A 16,205-nucleotide genomic window follows, 5' to 3' on the forward strand; every position below is an offset into this window, starting at 1 on the left:
TCATAATCTCCTCTAGTCTACAAAATCAGATAATCAATTTCATCCGGCGTTATGATAAATAAGAGTCAGTCAAGTGCTAATAGAGGCCCTAGAAGAAATGTAAACTTTGTAGCTTGGGTAGAGAGTGACAATCTTCTACCTCAGGTTTCATTGAGCAATTCCAGGTTTGGGAGTTGTGTACTGAAACATAAAATGACAAAGTCCTACCATTAGTAAGTGGAATGTTTCTGTAAACAGTGTCAAATTTATACATTTTCTTACATATAAACAGGTAGCTATGTGCCTGGCCTAGAATACTCTCCTTGGCGCCCTTGCCTACAATTTTTTCTCTATCTTCCTCATTCTAAGACTTACTGCTGGCAACTGCTGCAAATCAGGATGGAAACCCTAATCTTAGTCACCATACCCTATGATCCAGGGATGGTCTTGAGTCAACTCAATATTAATGTTAACCAAGATAAGATAATGGCACTGATAGTGCTTGTGGCCTATGCCACTTTTTGAGTGTTTATTCTTAGTCATATACTGTACTAGAGTTTCAGGTACATCCTCAAAAAATCTTTTGAAATAATTATCATCCTGAAACCTAGTGAGGTAAATTACCTTGCCAAATATCACCTACTTTTCAAAATAATAATGAGTGTTCTTATCCATAGTCTCTGGGATAGAGGAAATGGTGACTTGAGGAGCTGTATAAAGGGAGAAGGGAGTGGAGAAGGTAAGGAAACATGTCTTGTAATCAGAAGCCAGGACCTTGAGCCTTGAGGTCAGAAAAAGAAAAGTAAGAAATGAGCGGAAATTCATACCATTGTATGGTGTAAGAAGGTGGTCTAATTCTAATTTCATTTTTTTTTCTCATTATCTGTCCAGTTTCCCCAACACCATCTATTGAACAGACTATCTTATCCCACTGTATGTTTGTGCCTCCTTTGTCAAATATAAATTGACCATAGAGGTGTGGTTTTATTTCTGGGTTTTATATTCTGTTCCATGCCAGTCTTTTCTGTTTTTATGCCAATACCATGTTGTTTTGATTACTATGGCCTTGTAGTATAGTTTGATATCAGGTTGCATGATTCCTCCAACTTTGTTCTTTTTTCTCAAGGTTGCTGTGGCAATTTGGGATCTTTTGTGGTTCCATATAAATTTTTGGAATATTTATTATAGTTCTGTGAAGTACGCCATTGGTACCTTGATAGTTTACAGATTGCTTTGGGTAGTATGGACATTTTAATGATTTTCACTTTTCCTACTTATGAACATGGAATATCTCCCACTTATTTGTGCCTTCTTCAATTTCTTTCTTCAGTGTCTTATAATTTTCTGAGTATAGATCTTTTATGTATGTGGTTAAATTTATTCCTAGGTAAATTTTTATGCAATTGTAAATGGGATTGTTTTCTTATTTTGATTTTTGATAGTTCATTATTGATGTATAAAAATGCACCTGATTTCTGTTCATTATTGGTATATAAAAATGCAACTGATTTCTAGATATTTATTTTGTACCCTGCTACTTTACTGAATTCATTTATCAGTTCAATAGTTTTTGGTGAAATATTTAGGATTCTCTATATACAGTATATCATCTGCTACAATTCAGTTTTAATCTGTGCCACTCTGGCCTATCTCATTATTCATATGATCACCACATAAAACTTTTTAATAAAAATCTCTCTTCTTAGGAATACCTGATTCTCACCAAATCGTTTCATATTATTCGGGTTTTAAGAGAATCCTAGGTTACTTATTGAAAGATGAAAGATACATCCTGAGAAATAATAGCATGGTAAAAACAATTTAAACTTTGTATTATTTGTTTACACCCCAGTGATCAGACATTACATCTCTATATATAAAAGCCTAAGCGACCGATCTACTGAATGACCAGTTGCTATGATGTGCACTGACCACCAGGGGGCAGACGTTCAATGCAGGAGCTGCCCCTGGTGGTTAGTGTGCTCCCACAGCAGGAGCGCTGCTCAGCCAGAAGCTGGGCTCACAGCTGGCGCTGACAGGTGCAGCTGAGGCGAAGCAAGCCTCTCCTGCCTCCACAGCAGTGCTGCTGAGCCGAGTGGCAGCAACAGCAGGCACAGCAGGGCCAGGATGAGCGGGAGCAGCACCCAGCCTGGCTTGGGCTCCTCCCCGGCCACCTGCCGCTTTGTGCACTGCTATATCCCTCAGGGGATGTTGGACTGCCGGTTTCAGCCAGATCCCTGCAGGGCCGAAACTGGCAGTCCGACATCCCCTGAGGGGTCCCGGATTGCAAGACAGCACAGGCCAGGCTGAGGGACTAGGCTGAGGGACCCCACTGGTGCACGAATCTGTGCAAGAGGACTCTAGTAATTTAATATGTGAGCACCCCAATAAATCCTGTACCCATCCAGCACCATACTTAGTTATTAGAATATTATTGACTATATTTCCTATGCTCTACTTTACATCCCCATGACTATTCTGTAACAATCAATTTGTACTTCTTTATCCCTTCACATTTTTCACTCAGCCCCCAACCTCTCTCCCATCTAGCAACCAACAAAAAGTTCCCTGTATCTATAAGTCTGTTTCTGTTCTGCTTGTTCATTTTGTTTGTACTAGTAGATTTTCCCTCTTACTTTAAGAGAGAATAAAATATGCCAATGCAAATTTTGACTAATATATTATTTTTACTTATATTTGCTAAGAGTTCTTCTATTGTGCATAAATAAAATATATTAAATAACTTACTCCCAATATTAACATAACCATTTCAAGACTTAAGTTGTGTTATATACCCCTTGCCTCTTATATCTTGTCTTTCTAACAGCTCAAATACTGCTAGGAAAACTTTAAGGCCAATACTGTGCTTGTTTAAAATAAATCTCACCATTTAATATCACTGTAACTATTTATACAATGCACTGGGAGCTGTAAGGATTGCATCTCATATGGTGAAGTAACTGTCCCTCAAAGATTTGGTCTGACATATTCAAAAGATTTAAATTTAATAACTGACAAAAATATGAGATATAAATACTTGTGTTTTTATGAAATTATCATAAAACATTTTCATAAATGAATTGTACATTTTTGTTATAAGTAATAAGTTCTAACTTTTATTTGTGAAGAAATGAAAGTAAAGCACTGGGATTTTTCTCTCTTCTAAACCAAATTCCTGTTCCTGTTATCTTATAGTCATTAATGAATCTAATAAGACTTGTGAACTAAACCTTTATGCCATGGAGTGAAAGGTTTTCACAAAATTCTGCATATTTAGGGAAATCAAATTGCCTCAGTCTTGGTTCTCCACAGCACTGGATGCAGCGCCAGGTTGAATCAATCATATGTAGGGAATGCCTTGCTAGTGTAAAGTTGGCTTGAGAAGTGGTTATTCATTTGCTTCTTTCCCTTGGTTTTCCTTGAACACACTATACAGACTAGAAAGGAAATGTTTTACATCTATAGCAGCCATTCTTGGCTGCATCAGAGTTAGAGCTGAAGGACAAACAGCTGATTCTGGGAACAGTCGTAAGCAAAAGAGCTATGAAAAGACAAAATATAGCTGTGTGTCTACAGCTGCTTTCCTATCTCAGCATCTCCTATACTGCTTTTCTTCACCTTGAAGTGTTTCTTCACCGTACTCTGATCATAGTTTCCTTTTCTCCAACTTGTGGTCAGCTTTGCCATCATACTGATGGGAAATGATTAGACTGATGTCATTTTAGGTATCTGTGTTAAAACTAGAAAATTTAACAAATTATCTAACATATCTTATTTCATGCTGAAGAAATATTTATTTGATGAATATTTTTCTAATATGCAAAGTCTGTGTGGTATTATAAAACGTGAAAATATTTCCATTTTCCATGAATTTTCATTAATTACATGAACACATCTATTTTTATATTATTTTATAACATTATCAAAGTTTATTACTTAGATATTACTATTATATGACTGAGTAGTTCATATGGGATTTAGTTCTTATGAAATAGGTTTAGAGAAATTGTGCTCTAGTACAATTATAATTTGGATTGGGATATCTTCCGTTATTTGAAAGAATTCTTTGTAATAAGCCTAAAGTATAAAATCCCAAAGAAATGACATTCACAGTGGTAGCAAAAAGCCCTCATTTCTTTGTATGGACTACTATTCTGTATCCACAAGCATTCTTTTAAGCTGTCACTAAGGAATTCATGGCAAAGAAGACAAAAATAATATGAGGAAAAGGAATGGCATCATTGAGTGTAGACGATTAGGTTTGTTGTCTCCTGTCAGTGACTGAAAAGGCATCTGGTGCATTTGGAGAAGTCGTTACATGTCTACAGCTTCATTTTCTTTTCTCACATTTAAAAATGAAACCTACTTTGATTTTTAATGATGTATCTCTTTTAGTCTATTGTTTTCTTAGTTATAAGCAATAATATATATAATTGGTTAGAGTTGTATATATTCATAATTACAGTGACAGGGATTGTGTTTCACTGAAGAACTGTGAAATTCAAAATTTGGTCTCATTAGAAAATCTGGAAAGGTGATATAGACATTTTTAGTAGACATTTCAATAAATCCTAAATGCATTTAGTTCACATATCAAGAATTGGTTTAATTTATCCACACCAAGCTAGGCTGATTATGACCAAGTCCCTCATGAGACATTTATGAAGCACTCTGCTCAGTTCTGACATGATTATACTATGACTGCCTCATAAAGGACAGAAGTAGAAAGTACATCTGATAACATTACCCTAATGCTGGCTTCATCAATCATAATCTGCCCTTTTTAAAATTTATTTTAGAAAACGTCCTTTCATGGATGTGCACTGATATCTCCACCAGCCCTCAGCCCACAGGTCCTGGTGCTTCAGGGCCAAATGCAAGACATTCTTGGTCTGCAGAGCAGACCCCGGTGCACTGAGGCAGAGAAAGTGGAGATGAATGTGGCTTTGCTCTTATTGTCTTACAATCTTTATAAGATTTTCATATTTTAAAGAAAAAGTTTCTTTTGTGATAGGTAAAAATTTGCAAAAAAAAAAAAAGAATTTTAAACATAGTATAACAAGAATTTTTGGAAGTCTTTCTACAGCATCTTAAAATATTCAGATAGATACTTTGTGTGTGACAGCCTGCTTTGCCACCTGTTTGCTATGACACCTTAGACAAAATAAGGCACTCTTCTCTCTTGGAGTGTCAGTGTTCTCCTTGTCTCTGAAACTGGGCATTGGTTAGTACCTAGACCTTTATTGAGAGCCAGCTCTGATAAGGCATGATGGAAAACATAAGGGAGCATTGGACATGGATCTTACTCTAAATAAAGCTAGAGTAGAACAGTTCCTTCATTTATCCCAGTCATCCTATATAATAAAGAGGTAATATGCAAATTAACCCTCATGCCCTCACAAGATGGCAGCCTATGACCAGGCCGGCAGGGGGTTAGTGAGGGACAACCAAACGACTGAACATGCAGGCTGTGTGGGGCAACCAGGCAAGCGGAGGGCCATGAGGGGCAACCAGGCCAGTGGGGGGGGGGGCAGTTAGGGGTGACCAGGCCAGCAGGGGGGGCAGTTGGGGGTGATCAGGCCGGCATGCAGAGGCAGTGAGGGGCGATCAGGCAAGCAAGCAGGTGAGCGATTAGGAGCCAGCAGATCGAGCCTAAACTGGCAGTTAGACATCCCCCAAGGGGTCCAGGATTGGAGAGGGTGCAGGCTGGGCTGAGGGTACCCCCCTTCATGCATGAATTTTATGCACCAGGCCTCTAGTCCTACCTAATAATAGAGTAATATGCAAATTGACCACACCTTCGCTACACTTAAGCCACGCCCACCAGCCAATCAGGAGCAAATATTCAAATAAACCCAACCAAGATGGCTACAGCCACTGAGAGCAGGAGGGAGGCTTGGGTTTCCGCAGTAACAAAAGAAGCCATCCTGTTGCCAGCCTAAGCCTCCACTCAAGGCTACAAAGTTTCAATTATAGAAGGTGAATTAACTCCAACAGAAATGGCTGCTGGCCACGGAGCGAGCAGCAGGCTTGGCTTTGCTCCAGGCTACAAAGTTTCAATTGTAGAAGGTAAATAAATTCCAGATACCAGGGCCTCCTCTTGGGTCACCAGGGGGCGTGGCCGGCCTGCAAACCACCACAGGCCCCTCGCTCAGGCCGCCCCATACCCCAAGGGAACCCCCACCCTTCAGGGCAAACCAGTCAGCCCCCACCCATGCACCAGGCCTCTATTCTATCTAATAAAAGAGTAATATGCAGATTGACCATCACTGCAACACACAATATAGCTGCCCCCATGTGGTCAAAGATCCTGCCCCCATGTGGACACAAGATGGCCACCACAAGATGGCCAGCAGGGGAGGGCAGTTGGGAGGCACCAGGCCTGCAAGGGAGGACAGTTGGGGGCGATCAACCCTACAGGGGTGGGAAGTTAGGGGTGACCAGGCCGGCAGAGGAGGGAAGTTGGGGGCAAACAGGCTGGCAGGGGAGCAGTTAAGCATCAACCAGGCTGGCAGCGGAGTGGTTAGGGGGTGATCAGGCTGGCAGGCAGAAGCAGTTAGGGGCAATCAGGAAGGCAGGCAGGTGATCAGTTGGGAGCCAGCAGTCCTGGATTATGAGAGGGATGTCCAACTGCCTATTTAGGCCCGATCCGGGATCGGGCCTCAAAGGGCAATCGGACATCTCTCGAGGGGTCCCAGATTGGAGAGGGTGCAGGCTGGGCTGAGGGACACGACCCCCCCTCCGTGCACGAATTTTGTGCACCGGGCCTCTAGTTAAGTCATAACAGCCTATTATGCTTCATACTTCTCTGGGTTCTGGGAACATGAGCATGAACAACACGGTTAGTATTTGGAAGGAACTCACACTCTAGTTAGGAATACAGACAAGTAACACGGTTATAGTAAATGTAAGCAGTGCTGTACTCTCCTCAGTCCACAGGTCATTAGTGAGCATCCCAGGCACTGTGTGCATGTTTGCAGTGCACCAGTGAACAAAGATCCTGCCATCACAGAGATTACTTTTGATCAAAGGTAGACAGACAATAAAAAGTAAATAAATAAGTAAAATATGTAGTATGCTAAAAGGTAATCAATACTATAGGGAAAAAGTAGTAAGATATCAGGAAAACAAGGATGGCAGTCAGGATCCCCTCCTTGTGAAGGTGCGACTGGAATTAAGGCTTGAAGGATGTGGGAGAGTGAACTAGATGACTCTTGGGCAAAGAGCATTGCAGGCAAAGGGACATTTGTAGCAGGGTCAAAGTGTTTAGCAAGGAAGCCATTGGGTTTGGGTAGAGTGAGCAGGGGGCACACAGGAGGAGGACTGAGCCTTGAAAGCCATCGAAAGCACTTTGCATTTTTACTGTGACCAAAATGTAGTCATTGCAGCACTTTGAGCAAGAGTGCTGTGATCTTATTTATTTCCTTTTTCTTTTTAAAATAGCTTTATTGAGATAGAACTCACATACAATACAACTTACCCATTTTAAGTGTATGTAATTCAGTGGTTTTCTTTATAATCACAGATATATGCAACCATCACAACAGTTAATTACAAACATTTTCACACTACTAGGACAAATTCTCTTACCTTTTAACTCCTCTTCACCCCCCAATCTGGAGTAGCCAGTAATCTGCTTTCTGTTTCTATAGATTTGCCTATTCTGGAGATTTCATATAAATGGGAATCATAATGTGTGGCCTTTTGTGACTGGCTTCACTTAGCATAATGTTTTCAAGGTTCATTCCTATAGTACCAAAGTATCAGTACTTCATTCCTTTTTATCACTGAATAACATTCCACTGTATGAATATACCACATTTGGTTTATCAATTTAACTAATATTTAGGTTGTTTCTACTTTTTGGCTATTGTGAGTAATGAATATTCTATGCTCATTATTATAAAACTAGTGGCCTGGTGCATGAATTTGTGCACATTGAAAGTGAATTAATTAGAAGAAATATTTTAATATTGCTATTTGTCCTTTCTCTATAATAGAAGTGTCAGAGATGAAAGAAAATTAGTAAAATGTATATAAAATAATATACACATTTATTAATAAATAAACAATAACAACATGATATAACAACAAAGACATGATATAAAAACAACAAAACATGACATACAAACAAAAAACAAGGTTATAAAAACAACATTGATACAATGACTGATAAGTGATTAAACTTATTCTAATATTGCCCTGTATACCACATTAAAAGTAAAAACACTTTCAGAGTGTTTGGCTAACTTCCCTTGTGATGAAGTATTTACAACTTTAACTTTAATGTCACACACTCTTCAAACTCGAGAGAAAGCAACATATAACTGACCATGTCCAAAAACAGGTTCAGGTAGAAATATTCCTACTCTGTCTAGAGTTTGTCCTTGTGATTTATTAATAGTCATCGCAAATTCTGGCATCACGGGAAACTGTCGTCAAATCAATTTAAATGGGAGGCCAGTGTCAGACGTGGACAAATCAATTCTTGGAATCAGAACAACCTCTCCTTCCGCAGATCCTGCTAATACTTCAGCTTCAATAATGTTAGGTCGCGATCTTTTGATAATAAATCTGGTACCATTACAAAGACCCCATTTACTATTAAGATTTCTCAGTAGCAGGATGATTGCACCCACTTTCAATTTTAGTTTATGACATGGCATTCCCGAAGGAGTAATACTATCAAGAAAATCCATGGGAAAATTATCCTTTTCAGCATCATCTGTTGAATCAATGAAATCATCACTCACATAGGTGAAAATCTCCATTGAGTATATCCAAAATTTCTTCATTTAATTTTTGAATGTGCTCATTTTTTGGACAAAGAATCACACATTTAGATGTATTTTAACATTATCTCTAGATATACTATTTCCAAAGGTAGCTTCAATAATAGATCATTACAAATCATTTCATGGGGGATTTCAATAATATCCATTCCTAAATAAAAACTGCTATCAAGTTTGCCATCTCCAAGTTTTACTAACCTTTTGCTATAAGCAGAATCCTCTGATCTCATATTTGTTTTAAGAGACAACTTTCTGAAACATCCTCAAACACTATAGTACTTTAAACTCGTTTGTACTATGCTTGATCTCAATAGAATGTAGCACAACACTGAGACATTGTCGAAAATCCCCTCCAAGAAGGAGAACTTTCCCACCAAATGCAACATTCAAATTCATAATTTCTCTTAGTAATCTGTCTATGGTGTTTATAGCATGACTGGATGCCATGGTGCATTCATCAATAAATAAGAAGTTCGGCCTTTTTAATGGTATTAGCAACTTCACTCTATATATAGAGTCTAGATATTGAAGTTTCATTTAATGGAATTGGAATTGGAATAATGTTTTCAAGGTTTATTCCTGTAGTACCAAAGTATCAGTACTTCATTCCTTTTTATCACTGAATAACATTCCACTGTATGAATATACCATATTTGGTTTATCAGTTTAACTAATATTTAGGTTGTTTCTACTTTTTGGCTATTGTGAGTAGTGAATATTCTATGCTCATTATTATAAAACTAGTGACCTGGTGCACGAATTTGTGCACATTATAAAGATATCTTTTTCCACTACCACCTGGACCATCCAAGAAAAAGCATTTGGGGTATACAGTTTGATCTTCAATGGCTGAATGGCTGAAGTTATAGTCTGAAACGCTGCCAACTGTTCATCATTCAGATACTTTATCAAAACCTCTTCCTGTTGTCGCTCATACGATTCATCACATGTATTTGTATTTGTTAATAAAGCATAGTCTGGGAGTTTGAAATGCGAACATTTCATTCCATGCAATATGAATACTTCTTGAATTTCGTTAAGGGCATGCATTTCACAGTTCACACAGGCACCTTCTCTTTGGTGTAATTTCCTACAGAAATCTTCAATAAAATGAGATTTATTCTCATCCCATAATTTGTCTGCATCAGGACATCCAAACATGCATATATATGCATAAAGTTGCCATAGTTGTTTGGGCATATTAAGAATGACTGCATTGTCAATCATATCTTTCCAGATAGTATTGTTGATTAATAATCCTCAATGTTTAGCAGCTTCATGAAATGTATCATAAATTACACCTCCTACAGTTTGCAGATCAGCAAAACTTATTGCACCTTTTACATGCAGAAGCAAAAGTCTAAAGTGATATCATTCTGGTTCTCTAAAGCTCACAGTGAACAATCTACCTAATACTTTATTCCCACCCTTTTGGTGTTTCCTCTACAAAGAATTATTGAACACATAATGTTGTGGAATCTCCCAATAATAATAATTATGCACATCAGAATCTTCTGTATTTAATAAGAACCAAGCCATCAAAGTCGAACTAGGCCTTTTAGCTCTATCTATAACTTCAGCAAAATCATCGGTATGAAAATACAAATTCTGATCATTTGGCAAATGAATAGCTCATCTTGTGATTGCATGATATTGGTCATGCATTCGCATTGCAAAAAGTCTCCAAACTGCCTCAGGAGCACTCACATACCTGGAGTCAATAAAGTCTTGTCCTTCGTCATGATTGATAACATTTTTTTTTTCAGAAATTTGAATATTTGCACAATCGTGTCCTTTATAGCTGTATTTAAATAAATATTTGACACTTTTAATCCATGTGCAGACTTCAGCATTTATATGACAGTTATATTTAAGGCACAAATATGGGTTATAAGGTACAATCCAAGTGTTATCGACTTTATTTCCAATAGACATGGTGCTACCAGATCTTCATATATCCATCAATATTTCCAGTGGTCGCATTTTGAAATTCTTTCAGATATCCCTTTGAACATTTTCCATACATGGACTATTTGGATTTTGTATTCCATGTGGTCCATGTACCATGTTTGATTTTACAATTTGAAAAAGTCGAGGACACTGGTCTACATCTGCCTTAACTATACGGTCAATGTCATCTCCTTTTCTTAATTTGGATTCACTATCTAATATCAATAATATGTGAGTGTGAAGCAATCCGCATTTCTGAAATTCAATGATATGAATTTTAGCTATTACTTTGCCAAATAAATGGAATTTACACATATCATTTAAAAAAGCATTCAGCTTAATATTAAAAACCCTGGCTACCAAGTCAGGTCTCTTTTCAACTTTTTGCCAGCGTTTTAAATTGTTTATAATATCTGCCCATTTTGGGTTGCACATCATGGTTATGAATAAATAGGGCTTGCCATACTTCGTTACAATTGCCATAGCATCCTGATACTGCTGCAGCATATTTCTGGTACTACCCTCAAAAGACGATGGAAGGATTATCATTTTAAATTGTCACATTGTCATTTTCAGATCTAGATTTGAGATAATCCATCAAACAACTATATTTTTCAACTCTTAACTTAGATTGGTTTGCTTTAATGAAATTATCCAATTGGCTTCCATTTTTGAATATGAATCGACAATATACTGTTGAGTTCATTTTCCTGCATTTAAAATAGAATTGAACGTGTCCTGAACAGAGAGATGAAATCTATAATACTGCATTTGTGTGACTCGTGTCTTTACATTTCATCAAGTATTATTGTCGATTACACTGTCATCTCTGAGTCTTAATGCAATATCCGTTCCCTAGCCTTTTTCACCATGTGGAAAAAGAATAGTATATGTCATTGCATCTAATGTAGGAAACAGGATACCGATTTGTTTCATTTTAGTGGCATTTAGATTATTGGGATCTGGTTTACAATGAATGATCAAGTCCCTTTCAAAAGGAGGTTCTCCATCTTCATTTCTGAATACGACAGCAACCTTGGTTACACGGGGAGAAGTATATCTACCTGGATCACTATTATGATTATATTTAATTGCCATTGTTAATTCTGTGGGAGCAATACCTTTCGCTGCTGCTTCAGATTGGGCTTCCTTTTCTACCTCATGTAGCATCTTGTATGATTTTGTTAATTCATTTATTTCATGCATGAGGTTGTTGATGTTGATCATGAGTCTTTCTGAGCAACTTTGTTTTTCTGGCATTGCTAATCTTTTACTTGTTGCTTCGGCCATATCTAAAATATTGAGTTGAACAAACATCCAAGAAACACCATCTAAAGGACGTAAAGTTCCAGTACAGTGATAAACTTGTCCGTGTATTCTAAAATAGTATAGCCCATGTCCTGATGGTGATACAATATTTGCACCCATTGAAGCAAAAGCAAAAGAAGTATTTATCAAACGAATATTTTCCATGAAATTTTTACTGTCAGAATCTTCGATTATCATTAATTTTTTAAAAATATGCCAGGTATTCTGGAAATGTATATCATTTACAAGCTTTGTTTTTGCTACAACATCAAGTAAATTTTTCATCAGATGGTTTTTCATAGGAGAAGTTTAGTGATAGGCAGAATTGGCATGTAACAGTCATTCCACCAAACTATGTTTGATAATTTCATCCTCATTTACTTTGCTGTGAAGGCAGGTCCTACCTACCATTATTGGTAGTACTTGTCAATGGCTGTCCTTCAGACATATTCTGTCAACGATGCTGGCTTCTTTTGGCTTCAGAGGTACATTGTGCCAATAGTTGGTCTTCAGACATATTCTGTCCTGATGCCAGCCTTTCGGAATCAGGCTCCGTCCTCTCTCCTGTCAGGGTCCCTGGTGGGGCCAATTGGGGTGGGGCCAGCTGGGGAGAGGGGCTGCAGGAGGTTGGGGGGTGCTGATTGGCTGCCAGTGAGTGTGGGGTGTGGCAGACAGGGGCGCTGGAGGAGTTGTGAGCTGACGGCCGTGGCGGTGCACTTCCAGTCTTTGTGGCTCATCACTTGGGTTGGTGGCCCGCTCAGTGGCTGCTGCTGGGACATGGGCCCAAGTCGGAAGGAGGTGGGGAGGGAGCCCAGTCCTTGCAGCGGCACAGGAAGGGCCCGCTGAGGAGCCCTTCTCCGGATCATGGCCCTGGTTGTGGCGGCATCTGCTGGCGATCCTGAGGACGCACTTGAGGCTGACACTCAAGTCCCTGTGTCCAGCGGGACTGGCATTTGCTCCCCAATCTTGCAAATGCTGTGCTTGAACTGAATGTAAAAGTAGAAAGGCCAGTGTGGCCGAGCTGAATAAACCTCTGTGGGAGGCGACTGTGGCTGATCAGGGGACAGTGACAGTCAGCGAGCGGCAGGCCCTGCCCCCCGTCACCAGGCTGCCACCATTGCTGGTGGCCTCCCTCTGCGGGAGGCAACCCCGGCAGGCCGGTTGGAGGACCCTTTTATTATATAGAATTATAATAATGTTATATTAGTATTATGATGATTATTATATAATGTTTATTCTATGAACATTCATGTACAAATTTTATTTGACTACGCATTTCCAGTTCCTTTGTGCATATACCTAAGAGTGGAATTGAAAGGACCACTCTGGCTGTAGTGTTGGGAATGAGCTGTGGAGGCACAGGGTAGAATCAGGCATATCTGTTAGAGGTTTGTAAGAGATGATGGTGGCTCGGAGTATGGTGGTAGCAGTAAAGGTAGTAGGAAATTACTGTATTTTCCGGCTTATAAGATGACTTTTTAACCCAGGAAAATCTTCTCAAAAGTCAGGGGTCGTCTTATACGCCGGGTGTCATCTTATAGGGAGGTTATATCCCAAACTCTATATTTTAACTGGAAAAGTTGGGGGTCGTCTTATACGCCCAGTCGTCTTATACGCCAGAAAATACGGTAATTGATTTTGGATGTATTTTAAAGTTAGAGCCAACATTCTCCTCTGCAGTTGTTAGCAGTAACCATTTGCCCGCACATTTCTCTAGTCTTACAGAGCTGGTTAAGGATGGGGGCCAAGTGTGCAGAGTGGTGATAGCTGGAGCAGCAGAGATAGGCCCGCTAAATTTAATAATTTCCACTAGAAATAGGTTGGGGGTGGAGGTTAGTACCTATTTCCACTTTGAGTTCCAGCATAAATTTCAGCAGCAGTAAGAGACCAAGTCAACATGTTTATTTTCCATTAGATTGTCATTATTTTTCCAGGATATGGAATGCTTACTCATCTGTCTATCTTCTAGGTCCTGTGTCTGACACATGGTAGGTGCTTAGTAATTTGGAGCTGGAGAGAGATTAGACTATGTTCACCTTGTGTTTTTGCATTTCAGTGGGATGTGTTTCTGGAGATTAGAAATTTGTCTTCTTTATCACAGTATCACTGAGTTCTAGAACACTACCCGGTACATAATCATTGCTCCATAATGAATGAATGAATAATGAATGAATGTTTGTTCCCTCTGAAATTCTCTTTTACCAGATGTTCTTACAGTTCACTTTCTCCTTGTAGTTTTTAACTGTTACAAACTCAAGGAAGCCTTCTCTCTCCACTGCCTCTAAATTAGCAGTCCCACCCCATACATACATACTCCTTAATTTTTTTCCTGCTTTTCTCTTTTCTTTAGCACATATCACCTTCTCACATACTCTGTATCTTATTAATTATCTTGGGTTTTGTCGGTTCCCCTCTGTAATGTAAACCCCCTGGCAGTGATTTTGTTGTCTTTTATTCACTGCTGTTATCCTAGGATCGAGAACAGTATCTGGCACATAGCAAATGATCATTATATGTTAAATGAACAAATGAGCTTTTTTGCCACCCCCACTCTCACTTCTTGACATTTCTTTTCTTCTTTCTCATGACCAGTACATTTTTCCCATTGCTTATTCAATCAATAAATATTTACTAAAAACTTAGCTAGGTTTGGAGCTATGGGACTTGCAAAAGAAGTATTAGATAACTAACATAAGTGTGTTATGTTTGGAGGAACCTTGGAAGATTTTAATTAGAGGATTGCAGTATGAGCATGACGGTTTCAGAGGTCTGTCCCACAAGCAGTGTGTAAGAAAGAGGTTGAAGTCTGTTACATGTGGAGAGCAGTGAGAGAGCTAAGTCTTGGGTGGTGCCAGTGGGAATGGAGTTATGCCTCTGTATTATATATCCAGTAAGCAATCAACTAATGGAATAAAATAAAGTAAAATGCCAGACATTTTGAAAGGAATAAATCAAGAAAGAGATTGAGGTTAATAAATCATTACCCAAATGTGATGATAAGAAAGTTGAAAAGTATCATTCAGATATTTTATAGATTTTAAAAAAATGAAATATAATTAACAGAGGACTAATTTCAAGTGCTTTTTTATAAATGAATTTCCAATTGGTTTTAAGATCTTAGAAATCAGAGACATGCATCCAGAGAATGAATTCATCCACATATTTAGTTACAGCTGTAATGTAGAGAATTGTTTTTTATTGCTATACATAGTTAAAATTTAAGAAGCTAGTTCTACAGCTTTTTGCTCATGTTGCTATAATCAGTGTGCTCTTAAAATGAATAAGAAATTGATGATAAATGAATGCATTAAATGAGAGGCATAGTGAGCCACACATTGTCACTGCTCATGTCAGTCATAAACTGAACTCTATCGCTACATGACAAGTACCTCTGGGAAGCTTATGATGTCTTCTTAGGAAAAGAAAAGCCCTTCTTTTTTCTGACTCTTTATGAGCTCATTAACTCTCAGCAATTTCCCACCAGCTAACAAACATCTAAAATTGCCAAGTGATTCCAAAACTGTATAAAAACAGAGTTAATTTGTGACAGAAGGAAGGCATTCCCTTTTTGTAGAGTTAAATTTTGTACAGGTAAGTTTGCATATTTAGGCAGAAAAATATGTGTATATCAAAGTTTCTAATAAAACTGTTGTGTTTCAAACTAATGTTTCAAAATTAGGAATAAAATAATTGTAAAATAGCATTAAAATAGGCATTTCAACTTATCTTTAAACATGAACATGACTTTGTAAGGAATGTATTTAATATTAAAATTTATATTGTATATGTAATGGAGAGAAGAGAAAGTTAAGCATTTAAGAAAAAAAATTCATTCATATTTATTAGATGTTGTATTTTGTCATTTCTAGGAGCAGAAGATCAAATATAGATAAAATATAGGCATGTAAAGAGCATATCCTGCCTATTTATACATAATATTTCAAAGTAAGGAAAAAAAGAGAGCTAAGTTTGTACGGACTCTCATTTTCTTTTCTTGACTAATTTCAGGCCTTGGAAAGTGAATTTGTTTCTTGCCAACTCCATCAGTGGATTGATCTTATATTTGGCTACAAACAGCGAGGACCAGAAGCAGTTCGTGCTCTGAATGTTTTTCACTACTTGACGTACGAAGGCTCTATGAACCTGGATAGCATCACTGACCCTGTGCTCAGGGAG

General features: G+C 38.3%; 1 protein-coding gene across 5 annotated transcripts in view; it reads left to right on the forward strand.

Annotated features, from left to right (window-relative positions):
* NBEA (neurobeachin) overlaps positions 1-16,205 on the forward strand; it is an 873,840-nt gene that overhangs the window by 801,724 nt on the left and 55,911 nt on the right. For all 5 annotated transcript variants that reach the window (XM_079778900.1, XM_079778901.1, XM_079778902.1 and 2 more), the window contains one exon: positions 16,038-16,205. In XM_079778900.1, coding sequence (XP_079635026.1) covers positions 16,038-16,205 — 168 coding nt within the window. The remainder of the gene's footprint in view (positions 1-16,037) is intronic.

Source organism: Cnephaeus nilssonii (assembly GCF_951640355.1).
Source record: "Cnephaeus nilssonii genome assembly, chromosome: 8".
Lineage (NCBI taxonomy): Eukaryota > Metazoa > Chordata > Mammalia > Chiroptera > Vespertilionidae > Cnephaeus > Cnephaeus nilssonii.